The 16482-nt window shown below is 42.5% G+C and overlaps 1 protein-coding gene across 2 annotated transcripts in view; it reads right to left on the bottom strand.

Annotated features, from left to right (window-relative positions):
- Positions 1-16482, bottom strand: part of scube3 (signal peptide, CUB domain, EGF-like 3) — a 107587-nt gene that overhangs the window by 65914 nt on the left and 25191 nt on the right. For both annotated transcript variants that reach the window (XM_033629159.2, XM_033629158.2), the window contains exons 2-3: positions 14059-14181; positions 8614-8739 (exon numbers count right to left, since the gene is read on the bottom strand). In XM_033629159.2, coding sequence (XP_033485050.1) covers positions 8614-8739; positions 14059-14181 — 249 coding nt within the window. The remainder of the gene's footprint in view (positions 1-8613; positions 8740-14058; positions 14182-16482) is intronic.

Genomic DNA, 16482 nt, shown 5'->3' with positions numbered 1-16482 from the left:
CAGGAGAAGTGCTCATGTTATTTGGACTTTAAACATTTTTTAAAAATTCTCTTGAGAGAATGGAAAAAAAAGGTCTTAATCAAGTTAAAAGGGCTGCCTCACTTCTGAAAAATGAGACTCGTCTCTGCTCTATCCTTGCTTCACTCGAGGAGACGAAGGGAAAGGGAAGGTTCAAACGGAGAGAGATTAAGAGATTGGCTGTGTTTGCAGAGGCCATGTCCGCTGGTTTCTCAGATAGCCTTGACTGTATATATAACATTTGGCCTTGCGCAAAGCTTTAGAGCCATGTAAACATGGTGGTTGCCTTACAGAAACTCCTGAACCCTTATTTTGGAGAAAAACTCAACTTTTTTGCTCCTTATTTTTAAGGTTTAGCAACTTTAGGGGCGTTTATTGTTGACCCAGAGGTTTTTTTTTAACGACTGCTGTGTGTCATCAAAGCTGTCCATGCATCCATCCCGCTGCTTGGCCTCTGTCTGGATCAGACAGAACCGTCTCTGTGGTCTAGACAGACCAGAGACAAGGAGGTGAGTGGACGGACACTGGCCTCTTTGGGCAATTCATTTACAGGAGTTAAAGAGGCACAGACTCTTTAATAAGGCAGCAAATCGGAGCCATGCGCCGTGACAGGCAGCAAAACAGCTGGTGGACTGCAGGAGCCGACCGTGTTGCTCTGGTGGTAGCTCAACAGGCACCAGCTTGGCTTGACTGTGCCACTCCCTCCTCACTGATGCTCATACACGCACAGCCAGCTCCAATTAAAGCGAGATCCTTTCTTATTTTAAACAGGATTACAGGATTTCCTCTTTTTCTCCATCGCTTCTGGAGTTCAATGACACGGCGCATTTCTTCACCCGCTTGAATGCGCAGTGACCAGGGCGCCAGGTCTGAACCCCGGCCTGAGAGCACGACTGAGTGCACACACAGACGCTGAAACTGGCTTTGTGTTCACAAACATCCAGCCTCGCTCTGACACACGTCAATGGAGGTTGTATAAATTGATATGTTGCAGGAAGTGCGGGTCTTTCATCTGCAGAACACACACTCTCCTAAATCAAAGAAGTGTGGGTGACTATTTCAGACTGTAATTTAATGCATTAAGACACTTACAGTATTTAGCTTTGAACAATTTATTAGTTCCAGCGCTTCCTGTCTGCCTGACCCACTGTGTCTAATACAGCTAACTGATTCACATCTGCTATGCAAACATGAATAAAATCTACAGTACAGGCCAAAAGTTTGGACACACCTTCTCATTCAATGCGTTTTCTTTATTTTCATGACTATTTACATTGTAGATTCTCACTGAAGGCATCAGAACTATGAATGAACACATGTGGAGTTATGTACTTAACAAAAAAAGGTGAAATAACTGAAAACATGTTTTATATTCTAGTTTCTTCAAAATAGCCACCCTTTGCTCTGATTACTGCTTTGCACACTCTTGGCATTCTCTCCATGAGCTTCAAGAGGTAGTCACCTGAAATGGTTTTCCAACAGTCCTGAAGGAGTTCCCAGAGGTGTTTAGCACTTGTTGGCCCCTTTGCCTTCACTCTGCGGTCCAGCTCACCCCAAACCATCTCGATTGGGTTCAGGTCCGGTGACTGTGGAGGCCAGGTCATCTGCCGCAGCACTCCATCACTCTCCTTCTTGGTCAAATAGCCCTTACACAGCCTGGAGGTGTGTTTGGGGTCATTGTCCTGTTGAAAAATAAATGATCGTCCAACTAAACGCAAACCGGATGGGATGGCATGTCGCTGCAGGATGCTGTGGTAGCCATGCTGGTTCAGTGTGCCTTCAATTTTGAATAAATCCCCAACAGTGTCACCAGCAAAACACCCCCACACCATCACACCTCCTCCTCCATGCTTCACAGTGGGAACCAGGCATGTGGAATCCATCCGTTCACCTTTTCTGCGTCTCACAAAGACACGGCAGTTGGAACCAAAGATCTCAAATTTGGACTCATCAGACCAAAGCACAGATTTCCACTGGTCTAATGTCCATTCCTTGTGTTTCTTGGCCCAAACAAATCTCTTCTGCCTCTCCTTAGCAGTGGTTTCCTAGCAGCTATTTGACCATGAAGGCCTGATTGGCGCAGTCTCCTCTTAACAGTTGTTCTAGAGATGGGTCTGCTGCTAGAACTCTGTGTGGCATTCATCTGGTCTCTGATCTGAGCTGCTGTTAACTTGCCATTTCTGAGGCTGGTGACTCGGATGAACTTATCCTCAGAAGCAGAGCTGACTCTTGGTCTTCCTTTCCTGGGTCGGTCCTCATGTGTGCCAGTTTCGTTGTAGCGCTTGATGGTTTTTGCGACTCCACTTGGGGACACATTTAAAGTTTTTTCAATTTTCCGGACTGACTGACCTTCATTTCTTAAAGTAATGATGGCCACTCGTTTTTCTTTAGTTAGCTGATTGGTTCTTGCCATAATATGAATTTTAACAGTTGTCCAATAGGGCTGTCGGCTGTGTATTAACCTGACTTCTGCACAACACAACTGATGGTCCCAACCCCATTGATAAAGCAAGAAATTCCACTAATTAACCCTGATAAGGCACACCTGTGAAGTGGAAACCATTTCAGGTGACTACCTCTTGAAGCTCATGGAGAGAATGCCAAGAGTGTGCAAAGCAGTAATCAGAGCAAAGGGTGGCTATTTTGAAGAAACTAGAATATAAAACATGTTTTCAGTTATTTCACCTTTTTTTGTTAAGTACATAACTCCACATGTGTTCATTCATAGTTTTGATGCCTTCAGTGAGAATCTACAATGTAAATAGTCATGAAAATAAAGAAAACGCATTGAATGAGAAGGTGTGTCCAAACTTTTGGCCTGTACTGTATGTTTACTGTAGCGTTTCATTCTTAAATGAGCAGCGAGCAAGGGATGATTTTTATGCTATTACATAAACAAAACTAATTCAGCTTGCCTTTGATTGAACTCAGACTTTTTCGACTTTGGGCCTGTCTCCCAGGTAACCATTTTGGTAAATAAGCACATGCTTCACGTCCAATCTCTCGCTGAGTTCTTTCCTAAATGAAAAACTATGAGCTAAGATCATGCTAACTGGCATTTCTCTGTTCCTCCAAAACAAGTCTGGAAGTATTTTAAAAACAAAACCCCAAGATAAGTGTTTGGGTGGACAGCCTTATGCCAAGGAGACGAGAGGCCCTGCACTGACGACTCCCAGTCTGCTACATCCCTAAGCCCAATCTCAGGCTTGAGTTTCCCCCAAAGCCCTGCCAGTGGGCTCAGCTGGAATTGTTCATTTCATGGTGGATGGGACTGAACAATCCTGAGAGAAGAAAGAGAGGGAGAGAGGGTGTGTTGATATACTCTTCAGGAGCCAGCTAATGCACCAATCTCAAATCCGTCCTTTAACTCATCACTCCGGCTCCTCTCCTCTGAACTGTGGAGAGACTCTCTTGTCCAAACTCGATCCGTGCATGTCACAACAAAGGCAAAGTGACTGCTAACTGGGAAGACAGCGGGGTATTTGCATCTGCGGCGGTGAAGTGAGGAGGGTTAGAGCTAAGCCCCAGCAGTGTCTGTGCGATTCTCAACTCCTCTGGGTATGATGGGAGCGGGGTTAACCAGATCATCATTTCCTCGGCTCAATCCTACACATTCAGGAGTTAAAAGGTGGTGGTTAAAAGCAGCTCGTCCAGGCTAGAATCAAATGTTTTCATCACAAGTGAAGGGTGAGGATGTTATCATCGCTGCCTTGGAAGAGCGGCCAATGCAGTTAAAAGGAATGCATTTAAGAGTGCAGCAAAGGCTGTGGAGCAAATCAGCGTGACGCTCTTTGATGACTGCTTTTTCCCATCAGGACCTGGTCAATAATACATCACTCTGAAGCCTCCTGTTTGATTGGCCAACCTTGCAACATGATCCCTAAGGATTACAAGAGCGGGGATACGGGCTGGGCCGGGCGATGACTCAGAGACTTTGTGGTAGATGACAGATTTTCTATCAAAAAGATTCTGAGGGACATTGTCAAAAAGAAAAGCCAATGTCACTACACAATTACAGCCATTAGCAAATCAACAGTGTTAACTGATGTGACCTTTTCTTAGTTGCTACTTCAAAGCCCATTTCAAAGCTGTAATGACATTGCTTTTGTGTTATAGATCATGTTATGTCTTTGGGGAAGGTTAAAGTAAAAGGGCATTCATTTCCCTATAGATTGCGCGGGGAATTGAGCACTACTGAATCAATACAAACCAAATCAGTGTTGGTCAATAGAAATCAAAGGAACACGGCCTCTAAAAAAAGAAGTATTTCACCGCTGGGAAGATGCCCTTTTCATAAAACTGGGCTGTCTATGCAATAAAAAAGACATAAATATTTTTAAAATTGGTGCTACATGACTGGAGAAAACAGAGTAAAAGGGCTGTGGCTTTTGCTTCTGCTCAAGAGGTAGAAAACCTACGACTCTTTACGGTTGGTGACCTAATGTGAGTAGCTTGTCTTATAACAATATGGCAGCCGGCTGGTAACAAACGATCTCATGTTACATTTAGACATTGAGCTATAATATGTTTCTGATAACATTTTAGGTGCTAAACAGGCAAACCAGTAACAGAATCTTGGTTTTTATTTGATCAGCACTGCCTAGTTTTACCATTGGATCTAAGTATAAGAGAGAGATGGGCGGCTCTCTTTCGATCAGCCTTTATATGCACAAGTCCTTTTTAAACAGAGATGGCGCAATAGGGCCGCTACGAAGTCCCTTCATTACACCGCCTTTGCTTTTTTACACAGAACCGGCATAACACCACCCAAGTGTGTGATTTTAGATATCATGACTGCGCACCAGAAGCAAAAGAGGCGTGAAGCATTGACTTGTAGTGTGACATATAGCGTACTCAACGGCAGCACTTTCTTAAAAAATTACAATGGCATAACATGGCAATAACAATCATTTACCGACCCTATTATATGGCAGCTGATCTCATCCTCTGTTTGGAGGGCAAGGAGCTCCTGGACCTCATTGTCTCCTCAGTTTGCTGACATTTTCAGCTGCTGCTCTTCTTTTTTGAGTTAGCTGCTAACTGCTTCTAGCTGCTTTTCAAATATCCTGGCAGTGGGTCACACATATAACACTTCGTCAAAACGTCACACCTGTTCCGTCCATAATCCCGTCCAGCTAGCTGTCCCTTTTACACGGACAATGATTCGGCACTGTTACTACCTCTGCTGACGGCTTAAAAACAAGACAAATTTGTCTCTCCGTTCTGTCATCATACCTTTTATACAAAACGGCGAGGTGCAGTAATGGTGCAACATTCCTGCCTTGAACAGGCCGTGTAAAAGGAGCTTTTGTGTCAGTGGTGGCAGCAGGCATACAAAAATGAGGAAGTACAAGAGCCAATGAAAACTGTGTTTACTGCAGTTCATTTACACATGCTACCCACATCGTTATGATACAAACTTAAACAATTGGCAAAGTATTCCTTTGAGCTGTGTGTGATCCCCAAAATCAGTAATGTGGCAACAGAGGACAACATGTACAATAAACAGAGCAGAGCAAGATGCACGTGAGTAAACAAATTAAGATAAAATCTTCTCCTTTACAGCATGGTGACGCTCTATCCAACATCTGTAATGTCTGTTTCAAGCCTGCTTTTGTTTCTTCCAGTGAGTCACACTCGGGCTGCATGCGATTGTGGCATTTCATCTTTATGGGAGCATTAGAAGTCTCTTTATTTGTGTCTTTTAGTTCCACATCGAGGTGAAATGTTGTGATTTGTGGTCATGAAGGAAAGGAGTATTTGCGCAGATGCTTGCGATTTTAAGCTACTTGAGAGGGTTTAACGAACTAGCAATGATAAGAGGGTTTCTGTAGGACCTCAACCAAAACACATAGGTCATAAATGTGGGGACGGTGGTGCTACAGTGGGGAACTAATAGCCTTCCTGCATCTGGTTTTCATTCTAAAGAGGATGTGTGTTTTGGATTAAATTGACATTGATTCCTCTGTTTTTCCTAAGACTCTAAAAATCCTTTACAGCCTCGCCATGAAAGAGGTGTGGTGATTAAATCCCATCCCTCACCTCTGTGAGATAATAGTCATGACAGTTATAAAAGATGTAATCAAGTTCTTATATGCTTCACTTCCTCTCTTCAGTGTGAGTTTTGAGAGGGTACAATAGCTCCCTGTGAGGTAAATTATACAGTGACTGACATCTCACTCTGCACAGACAGGAGCAGCGTGCTGTGATATTGCATTGCTTCCACCTTGCTGACTCCCTGACATCTTTGTGGGCTTTAGGGCAGCAAGAGGAGACCTCAGAAACCAGAGCGTCCCCGGCGAGGCGCACTAGGCAGCGTTCTGCTTCACGCTCCACCGCCTTCTGCCACCGCCCCGATGTCATTATGCTGCCAACACATCCAATTACAAGGAGCCGTGTGGCACGTGCGGCAGCGAGCAAACAAAGAAGACATCGACAGGGATGAGTGTGTGCTGGCCTAACTCGTGTCCCTGAGCTGACAGTCACACACACCGGTGCCTACTGGCTAAAGAAAAGCCAAAGAAGGCTAAGAGCAAGAAGTTATGGACACCACTGAGAGTTAATACGGCACTGTAACCACCAAAAGCAGACGAAATCAAACAAAATCACCGGAGCTTTGTGGAGAAACAACATGGGGTAAATCCAAAGAGAAGCATCTTAAAGATCTCCGACTCTTAACTCAGTGTGAACTTTTGAGGATCAGGTGAACGTCTCCTCCTCTGCAGCCTCAGGCACATCTGGTCTATAAGGGCTCTGAGGGTCTGACCTCGTCTGGGAACCAGCTGCTTACGCTCTCCACTCCAGGGCCAAGGGGACTAATCTTTTCTCAGGGGCCAAAAAGGAGCTTAAACCTGGAAGAGGAAGCCGGGCCTTAACATGAGACCTCAACTATACCTCTTCCTCTCCTCTCTTGTGTTTGTGCTGGGGATTATTTCCTTAGCAGAGCAGAGCGGAGGCATTAGAATGAGTTAAATTCTCGAGAAAAAGGGGTCTTTAGAGTCCTTTCAGGTCTCAAGGCAAGAGTTGGATTTGTACTTGACAGCTACATATACACCATTCTGTGGGTATTTCTGCCCCTGCTAAGATTAAAAAATATTTAATAATTAATTGGATCGATATCTTCACAGGAACATGAGAGAATTTTTGAGTCAGATCTGAAGCCTTACCAAGAAGTCTCTGCCCTCTTGCGTACAGGTCATTCGCAGGGAAAAAAATAAAACATGGCAGAAGAAGAAGAGAAAAAAAGAAAACCTTCCCCGCGTTTGATCGTGTGTGTTTCACTATGACAAATTATATCAAAGGGATCGATGGGTGCAACTCTGTTTGATGCAACAGCAGCAGCCACACAACCATATATTGCAATTACACACCTGCACGCAAGGCAGGAGCTGATCCGCGGCACGGCAAATGATCCACGCACAACTGAGCGCCGTTGCTAAATGGCTTGGAAAATAGCCCTGCTTTACACTGTAGATACAAGCGCATGAGCGAGGAGGAGGCAGAGAGGCAGGGAAGAAGAGAAAGAGACAGTAAGAGTGAGAAAAAGAGGGACTCTGAGACATCGACAAGTCAGAGCAGGTTTATTATCGATCTAAAGATTTGAGTGTTTTCCATTCCACCTTAATCCCAGCATTGCATGCGGCTCATCATGTAAATTGATATGAGTGTGTTGCCTCGTGTGCCCGCATGTAAAAGCGCCTTCACAGTGAATTGCAGCTAAGTGCTGATAAGTTTTTCTGTCATCACTTCACCTGAATGTGAAACCTACAGCAGCAAGTCGCAGGTTACTTTTCCTCTGCAACAAGCTCACAGGAGCTCCAAGCTTTAGCCGTCTTTTTATATCAAGTGAAATGTATCACGCTGAGGTTGTTACCAATAGAGATGATTTTGAGGAGCAGCAGGGTCTGACTTGGGGGTTTCAAAACAAAACAAAGGAATGTAGGATGGGTGAATGGGGGAGAGGGAGCAAGACAGACTGTGAGGGGGGAGCTGGGTGGGTGATGTCTATGTTTAGCAGCTCCCAGCAACAGGAAGATCAGTGTTTTTTTTCTTTTCATTTCATAACCTTTTAAGCCTAATACGTTCTCTGCGAGGTTAATATGAATGGCACACCGGTGAAATATTAAACCATGGGAAAGTACGGTCGGCTGACGGCTCACTCAGAGCTCTCGGCTCAGGGTCAAGCTCTTCATAAATTCACCTCTTTCCGTCAGACTTGTGCAAAAAACCCCTCCTTTTTTCTTTTGTGAAAACACATTTGGAGACTACCTGCTATGTGAAATGAGGAAATAGCTCATATCTGATGCAGCAGTCTAATAAGAGCTCAATTCAGCCCTGAAACATACATTACCATTCATGATGAGACATTAGACATGCAGAGAGAAGAATTTATGCAACCACATGGGTTATGTCAGGCTGGCTTTGACACATGCAGTTTAATGTATGTGTTCTCCTGACAAAAGCCCATTATATAATGTTTTCCTGCATAATTAAGTCAGCTGCGAAAAAATGTGGAGAGAAAAAATCAGTTGAACACACTCACGCACACGCTGTGTTAAGTGCACACACACACATTCCCACACATCACACACTCACCTAGACAATTGTGCCCATCATGTGCCAAGCGGAAGCCATCATAGCATGTGCACCTGTAATTTCCTGGGATGTTGATGCACTCGTGGACGCAGCCACCGTTGTATTCAGTCGCACACTCGTCGACATCTGCAGAGAGGAGGTAGAAGACGATTGTGAGAGCAGGTTCTTTAAAACCTGAAGCAATCAAGCTCCAGTTTGTGTGTAGGAGCAGGCTTAAAAGGAACAGTTCGTCCTCTTTGGGAAGTGCTTTATTCGCTTTCTTGCTGGGAGCTACATGAGGAGATCACTGCCATTCTGATATCTGGCTGCAGCCAATTTGGCTTAGCTTAGCATTGAGGCTGGAAACAGGGAGTTCCAATGGCCCAAAATTTCAAAGCTCCAGTAGTCCCATTAGACTGAAAGCTCATTTCTCTGATAGCCTGTTATCCCAAAAGCAGATGCACTTTGCTCCGAAGTCCTGTTTCTCCAAAAATATACCCTCCCTGCAGTTAGTTTCAGTTTTCCAGTGGCGTTTAAGCCAGTGATCCCAGGTGGTTTTCACCAACCCTTTGCGGCGTTTCCCAGCAGCATTTGAGCCACCAATCTTGGGTGTTTTTCACTGACCTGGCCCTGCTTTTCCATTTCTACCAAATGTGGGTGTTTAAAACCAAAACATGATCCTTTCTTAACCATAACCATGTGGTTTTGTGTCTAAATGAAACCACACCTTAGTTGAGAAGCGTTACGTTTCAACACATCCACTACAAATGCAACATATCCATGGTTTACAGCAATGTGAACATTTTTTCTTGTGATTGAGTTCTCTAACTGCAGGGAAACAAGATTACAGAGCAATGAGCTTTGGTTTTTGGGATAACAAGCAGTTGGAGAATTGGGCTTTCGATCCAGCGGGATATTTTTCTGGCTTTGGAATTTTGGGCCTTCGAAAAAATGGGAAGTCCACGGAAACATCTTGCCTTGGCTCTTTTCGAAAAGTAACAAATTCCCCTCACCAGGACCTCTAAAGCCTACTAATTAACATGTTATGTTTCAAAAGCAATCCATCTGCTCCTTAATTTCTGCAAGAAAGCAAAATGAGCATGTTCCCCCAAATGTCAAAAATATTCCTCAAAAAATCTGTGAGTGCAATTAGGCCGTTTGGTGTAAGAATTAAAGTGATCTGTTTTGTTCCATCTCTTCTTTCTCGGAGCTCTTAGAAGGTTAACAGGGACGCGGCAACAGCTGTGGTAATTAGTTGTTTCACCTGTTACTGATGTAATTTGGGTATATGCCAAGCCTCGCTGATACTGTTTTGTTTTTTAAAGCCTTGTACTGATAGCCAAGATTTTATGCCATATTTAATATCTTCAAATTTGAACAGTTTTCATGCCAGGACATTGCTTTTTCCCTTTGGAATTGCATTGTTGGCAGGACGTAATAGCCTCTGAAACAGCTTTGTGTGCAGCATGGGGTACTAAAAGCCTTCGACTGAGACCCAGAGAATGAAGTCAGTTTTGACAATCTGCAGCACGAAAATGTCCATTTATACATAAAATATAAACAAAAAGGAAATACAGTTGTTAGGGGAAATCATTATTTTATGCCAACGTACGTCGTCAGAAAGGAATCTCCATTACATTAGTGCTGATGTTATTGACATTACAGGCTGACTGGTAGCCAATACTGAATAAAAGGCCAATACTGACCATCAGACCGATAAATCAATCTGAGCCTCAAGTTAATCAGTCCTAGAAGCTAAAACAGAAGAAATGTGATACATAAACGAGAGAGCAGAGGCCTGTGGATAAAGAGAGGCTGCAGATTGGCATGACAGCCTGAGAGGAGTTGTCTGTTATGGTTATGATGATGGTTGAGCGGCCCGTACTGAGGAGACGCAGACAAGGTGGATTGAGAACACAGCGCGCTTCCACTCAGCACTTACTGGCCCATTTAGGGCCGATGATCCCGGTCGTTCAGCTCCTCTTTGAGGCTGTCTCACTCTGGGCTAGATTGGACTTGACAGCAGAGGGATGGGACTGAAACAAAGAAACACTTTCCTGCTCCCTGCTTCTCCACTTCCCACACATCTCTGTCATTCCCCGATCACACAGCACACAATCAGCCTTCACTTTTCTACTCCTCTCTAAATCTGAAACGCCCACCACATGTTAACTGAGTGATTTTTCTCCAGTAGCTCTGAAACTGTTTCTATCCGATGCTTGTCATGTCCTCCTAAGTCAACTCCAAACTTTTGTCCATTTACATCTACAAGATGTCGATCTGTCTTTTAGAAAAGCACACATATAAAGGCTGAACTGTAACGGACGTAACAAGAAGAATAACAGGGTTTAGTTTGGTTTATTGACAAGATTGTAAAATATAATAAACAACAATATATCAGACTTTAGATAGAAAGATGTGGTCTTGGAATTATTTCCATTGTTGCCCCTAGTGCTTTCACAGTCCATTGACAAAAATCATAAAAGCCAATTATTAATACATTTTTGTTAGGAAGACAAAATTGAAAGTGAAAAAAATAATCACATGTATTATCATTTAATTCTAAAGCAGAAAAAGATTGTAAATGTTTTAAGAATGATAAACCAATAATAATAACAGCCGGTAAGAAAAACTGAAAAATCTACTTTATAAAGTCACTAAAATTATAATTATTTCATCAAAAGACCCTGAAAACTCCTGTGTGTGTGTTCTGGGTAGTCATTTTGGGATTCATTGTCACATTTTACCAGTTGAAGCATCTCAGAAAAAAAGAGAGATCTGTAACAAAATGACCTTTTTTTGTATCATCCCTCTGCAGCTCAACAGGAAAACACTGTCTAGAGAAACTCAAGGAGGGACCTTTGTACTAGAAAGACTTTGGCTGCCACCTACAAGGTTTGATTATATACCAGACAGCTGGAGCCTCACATTAGCCTCAGGTAAACATTGAAATACATTTTTGCACAAAACAACTTCTGTGGATTTTGTCTCCCATCACTTACACTGAAAGCCCATTCAGAAGGGATCTTTGTACATCAGGCATTTTACTAATATAAGACCAACTTGATAAACATATCTTTCTCGGTTCTTTTTTTTTTTGGTGCTTTGAACACCAGCTTTCAGCAACAATGTAGTGCCATCTAGTTCCATTAAACTGGAGGGAAGGCAGACATGTCTGCGGCTGACACCTCCATTAGGGATGTAAATCACCAGTTTACAGATAAAATATTACATCAATTCTTTGGACAACGATACAATTTATTGCCACCATACGATTTCGATTTGATGTGATTTAGGGGCCTGCGATCAATATGATATGAAATTATCTGCTCATTTACACAGTCAGTTACAGAAGAAGCTGCCACATCTTTCTTTTCTACTTTTGGCCATAAAAGATAAAAACAACACATAAATAATGTAAATAATTGTAACTGCTTAAGTGCTGTAAAGTTTCCTTTAAACTGACTCCACTAACACACATAAAACAGCACATGGGATAAGTTTACCTTCAGGGCTCAATGACAGAAAAACCTTTTCTGGAAGAAATCTTTTCATTTTTCCTAAAACTTCAGGGTTATCTGGCTTTAAGCCCTGAAGGCAAACTTCTCCTAACAGCCATAAAACATGGATTAACAACAAGATCATTTCACAAAAGTATCAAATTCAGCTCAGTGATAACTGTCAAGGTTCACAGACAAAACAATTCTCTTTTGCTAGTCACGATTATCAGCTTAAGCATGTTTACACTGCAGAAATTAGCCTAGCAGCTAGCAGACTTTTTCCCTCTACTCATAGTTTAACAGAATACATGTTAGGTTTTTATCTTTCTTACTTATCCTTGGTAAAAGTCGCTGTATCTCCTGACAAAACAGTATGAATGAATTTCAATCTGCATGCATGGTTTTTCAGCCGAACATTGTTACCTTGTGTTTTATCTTTGAACAGCATTGTTTACATACACCATGTGCGTTGTCTGTTGACCTGTATTTCCTCTGAAATCCAAAATATTTCCACACTGCTGATTTGTTCCTGAGTAAATAATGTTATCCTCACTGTCTTTCTTTTGGCTGCTTGCCATCTACCTGCAACTGTTTGACGGTGATGCAGACTTTTACAATAAAAGCGTATCCTATTGATGACGATATGGATCGATGTTTTCACTTTGCATCGATGAGATTGGATCATTGATCATTTAATCTATATATCTATCCAGATTGATGGATCATTACGCCCCTAATCTCCAACACTCTGCAACTCAATCCAAAACAATCTGGACTGATAAACAGCATCACAGGTAAGAGGACATAAACATATTTTTGACTTTGGGGTGAACTGTCCCTTTACAGTGCTGGACAAATCAGGACTGTCCCCTGAATATAAAAACTTGCACTTTAACTCTTATATACATCTCAGCTGTTGCTACAGGTTACTTTACACTAAGCTTTTAGATCACTAAAACCTAAAAATCAAATCGAACCACAGGCTGCAAAGGCAAGCAGGGTGGAAATAATAATGAGGATTACACCACTCAGCATGGAAACATGAGAACGCTTCCCTTTGTCATCATCTTTTTGATTTCTGCTGCTCTCTTTTAACACAAATAGATGCTCATCTGGTGCAGAAGTCAGAATCAACGGGCAGTCTGACAGCACGCTCCTCAAATCTTACCACCAGTTACCTAAACACTTTTTCTCTTTTTTTTTCTCTTATTTTATGAATGTTGTTTTTGAATTTTGAATTGTACAAGGAAATCAGCCTTGAGGAGCCATCAGCTAACCTTCAGTTCAACGGAAACCCAACCTTGCACATATTTTACAATAGATTCAATAAAGCAAACTTTTATGACCAACAGGCAGGAGGCCATGAAAAACACTCGGTCAAGTAAATGAAAGAATAATAATAGTGAGGAAAAAAATGACATTGTGAAATATGGTTTTGTAATAATACTAATAAAAATTGTGGAATATAATGATCCGGAGGCTTTGGGCACATTGAAAAAGGTAGAAAAACAGACTTGTGTCTGACAGTCTATGAGGCCTGCCTCTGGCTGTGGAAATATCCCTGACTGCTTGGCAGGGGCCTCTGACTGCCGTTTCAGCCACTATCTTAATTCTCTCCTCCAACATGTGTAGGAAATTTACTGCTTCATTTCATCTTGTCACAAAGGAGCACTCTGCACCTGGCTTTCCCCTTCCTCCGTCCGCCGCTCTCTCCCCCGTCTCTCCTCCCATTTCAGGAGAGTCTTAAAGCTAATGAGTTATGTTGAGTGAGACAGAAGGTCTTATCAAACCTGTCAGCGGCCCAGGGGGCTTACGTTCAGATAGATAAGGCAAATCAACATGAGAAATGTTCCTTTCACTTCAATGTACTGTAAAAATCCTCCCTGTGCTCTCACAGAGGGGAGCAGAAGTCTGCGCCTCCAACCACAGCTGAAAAATGGGCGCATTAATCCGTTAAAACTTTTACCTTCACAATGTTTGCCGTCCCCTTTATAGCCCGACTTGCAGATACATTTGTATGACTTCAGGGTGTTCTGGCAGATGGCATCGATGCTGCAGTTGTCAAGCGCTTCTGCACACTCGTCCACATCTAGAGAGGAGGAGAGAGGGGAGGGGGTGGTTAGCTGATGAAGCTGAAACGTTCTCGCTGATGGTGACATAGTTATAGCACAAACTACAGATCTCTGAAATGTCAAACTCGGTATAATTGATTGTGCTGCATGTGACCACTCAGTGTGAAAGACCAAATACAGAAACACATTAAAAAGAACGGTGAAAGTTAATACAAATCAGACTGCCATAATTGTGAGCCGGGTAATACTGTCAACATTTGTTGTGCAATTATAAACACGAGCACACCCACTTATTGATTGGGCTGCAGTGACCTTTAATTGATCACCTGGACATTTGTCCCTGAAAAAAGGGTCATGAAATGAAAAAAAAAAAAAAAAATAGAATTGTCGGAAAGAAATATCCCAGAAAAAGCCTGCATAACAAATGGAAGGAAAAGAAGTATATATAACAAAGTTTTGGGGCATCCACGGTCTGTTAAGATGCCAACCATGAACCGAAACGCCCCGTTTGAATCCGGCCGGGGACCTTTGTTGCATGTCATCCCCCATCTCTCTCTCCTCTTACTTCCTGTCATCTCTCTGCTGTCAGCTATTGAATAATGGCAAAAATGCAATGCAAACAAAAAATCCACAGCCACGCTAGCGTGCATTGGCCTGGTATCCTGTGCATCACAGAGCCCAGCACAGCTCTGAGCTAAATGCTAACGTCAGCATGCTAAGACAATGCAGATGTTTCAAGTCCCAATGATATTAACAATACATTTTCCCAGTTTCAATCCTGTGTCCCTGTGTTAATTGATCATTTACAGCTTGTTATGAGCCAAATATATGTAAAAGAAAAACAGTATCAGGGTATTTTTACGTCAAAATCCCTGTCTTTTCTCTTTCTGCAAAGCGGTTTCAAATGTTTGATGGCTCATCCTGCTCTGTTTACGAAAGATCACCCAATCAAATGAGACTCTGTGCAACTAGCTAGCCATACTGGTCATATAAAACCACACTTCACCATTTGTGGGTTGTAGTAGCTAACAGAGAAATATGGAGCGAGATAGGAAGAGATGTGTGTTTGGATATCAGAGGGGAAAAACTGTTTTCGTGTCCAAAACAATGTGGCTAAGGTCTAATTCACCCATCTCTCCTGTGTCATCCTCCTGATCTAACAAGGGAGTTGTATGTGGAGCCAACAGTCCACCCAACAGCGGGTAGCACTCCATATAGTGCTAAACTTTAACCCTGCCCACTTGTTAGTAGTCCAATCAGCTGCAAAAGATTTGATTTAAATCCCTTTTGTAAGTGTTCACCGCGCAAATGGTCTGTTTCACTGTGAAATATGTCACAGTACAGAAGTTAGACACTCTAAAGTCCAGTTCATAGGGACTTCAAATGGTATAATGTTTTTTAAGTTCACTATTTAACAATCTTTAGGGTGTTAGCATTGCTAATTAGCACTAAACACAAAGTACAGTTTAGGCTGATGGATGGGAATGCCATTGGTTTTCAAGGTATTTGGTCAAAACTTGTTGGTGGAATTTAAATACTGACCTATTTTAACAATGCTAAAGGAATCTGGATTCATTGTCTGGGCACCATGAACGTCTGTGCAGAATTATTATATACATGATAATCCATCCGATAGTTGTTGGACTGTCCAACAGACTGCCATCTCTAGAGCTGCTAGCATGGCTCTAATCCAAACCAATACAATCTTGAAAAATGACAACATGACAAGCAGCCTTCATCAAGATTAAAAAAACATGTTCAAGCTTTCAAAAGAATGTACATTATGAATTCAATCACAGCAGGATGTTCAAGCCCAGACTAATTCATCAGTTACGCTTGACTCGCTCTCAAAGCTCTGAATAACAGATACGGGCAGATATAAAACAGCTCAGTATAAAAGGTGAGTGTTGCGTAACTGCTGTATTGAGTTTGAATTATAAGAGAATGTGAAAAGATAAGAATGGAAATGGATTTAACCAGAAGCATGATCAGGTTTGCCTCATGGAGCCCCTAATCCCACCAAATCCCAGTTAACTAGCCCAGGTGTTTAGGATTACCCCCCTTGCACACAGGGGAAGGGCAGCTTAACAAGGTTTACATAGCTTCCAATATCCACTCTTATCACAAGCCCTGTGCAGGAGCGGGCTGATCCCACTGGGAAATGACCTGCAACCTAAACCCCTGAGCTAAGCATATTGCCTATATCTGCTTATTCCTGGAGGACATGGCGTCTGCTGTGGAAAGGAGGACAGTGACGGCGCAGAATGCACAAAACTCCGTGGAAATCTGTGTCACAGTATTGAACTTAATATACCCAT

This window comes from Epinephelus lanceolatus, chromosome 8, assembly GCF_041903045.1.
Source record: "Epinephelus lanceolatus isolate andai-2023 chromosome 8, ASM4190304v1, whole genome shotgun sequence".
In the NCBI taxonomy this organism is placed as follows: Eukaryota; Metazoa; Chordata; class Actinopteri; order Perciformes; family Serranidae; genus Epinephelus; species Epinephelus lanceolatus.
This window is presented reverse-complemented; position numbering and strand designations above follow the sequence as displayed.